Source organism: Colobus angolensis, unplaced genomic scaffold (genome assembly GCF_000951035.1).
Source record: "Colobus angolensis palliatus isolate OR3802 unplaced genomic scaffold, Cang.pa_1.0 Scaffold1085, whole genome shotgun sequence".
NCBI classification, from domain to species: domain Eukaryota; kingdom Metazoa; phylum Chordata; class Mammalia; order Primates; family Cercopithecidae; genus Colobus; species Colobus angolensis.
Window position 1 is genome coordinate 29,791 of NW_012111864.1, and position 1,151 is coordinate 30,941.

Genomic DNA, 1,151 nt, shown 5'->3' on the forward strand with positions numbered 1-1,151 from the left:
GAAAAGAAACATACAAAAGTGAAAGTGAAAAGACAAGCCACAGAATTCAAGAAGGTATTAAGACCAACAAAACTACCAAGGATTAGGACCCAGAGTATAAGGAGAAGAGCCAGATACATATACATAAAATCAATGGGCCGGGCGTGGTGGCTCACGCCTGTAATCCCAGCACTTTGGGAGGCCGAGGCGGGCAGATCATGAGGTCTGGAGATTGAGACCATCCTGGTGAACACGGTGAAACCCCGTCTCTATTGAAAATACAAAAAATTAGCCGGGTGTGATGGCGGGCGCCTGTAGTCCCAGCTACTCGGGAGGCTGAGGCAGAAGAATGGCATGAACCTGGGAGGCGGAGGTTGCAGTGAGCCGAGATCACACCACTGCACTCCAGCCTTGGCAACAGAGCAAGACTCTGACTCTTAAAAAAAAAAAAAAAAAAAAAATCAATGAACCCCAATTTTAAAAACAGGGGGGGCAAAGAAGACAATTGACACAAGCACATGTGGCCATTAAGCTTAGGAAAAGCGGTCCAACCTACCTGGTAGTCAATAGTGCATAAATTCAAACAAGGAGAAGTCATGTTTGCCCATTAAATAGGCAAACTTTTTTTTTTTCAGTTAAATTGAGAGCTACATTTTAGAGTCAAAGTATCAGGCATTGTCAAGAACGGCCTCAAGAGGGCACTCTCTTATCCTGATGGCAGGGGTGGAAATGGGTGAAGCTACTTAGAAGGAAATCCATCCATGTCAAGAACATATGTACGCTTTGACCCATACACTTTACATCTGGGATGTAAACTTTTATTATTTTGGAATAATAAAAAAACAGAAGGCTGGGCATGGTGGCTCACACCTGTAATCCCAGCACTTTGGAAAGCCAAGGTGGGAGGATTGCTTGAGCCCAGGAGTTTGAGACCAGCCTGGGCAACACAGTGAGACCTCGTCTCTATTTAAAATGAGAGACAGCGTGAGAGAGAACCTAAATGTCCATCTAGAAGGAACTGGCAAAACAAAGGATGATTCATCCATTCAATTCCGGAGATGATTAGATATTTCTCCCTTTTTGTTTGTTTGTTTGTTCGAGACCGAGTTTCGCTCTTTTCACCCAGGCTGGAGTGCAGTGGCTTGATACTGGCTCACAGCAACTTCCGCCTC

At 44.8% G+C, this 1,151-nt stretch overlaps 1 protein-coding gene across 1 annotated transcript in view; it reads right to left on the reverse strand.

The window, feature by feature from the left end:
• LOC105517188 (transient receptor potential cation channel subfamily M member 4-like) overlaps nt 1–1,151 on the reverse strand; it is a gene marked incomplete at both ends in the record, with an annotated part of 20,391 nt that overhangs the window by 14,038 nt on the left and 5,202 nt on the right. The window contains one exon of the mRNA XM_011949612.1: nt 69–72. Coding sequence (XP_011805002.1) covers nt 69–72 — 4 coding nt within the window. The remainder of the gene's footprint in view (nt 1–68; nt 73–1,151) is intronic.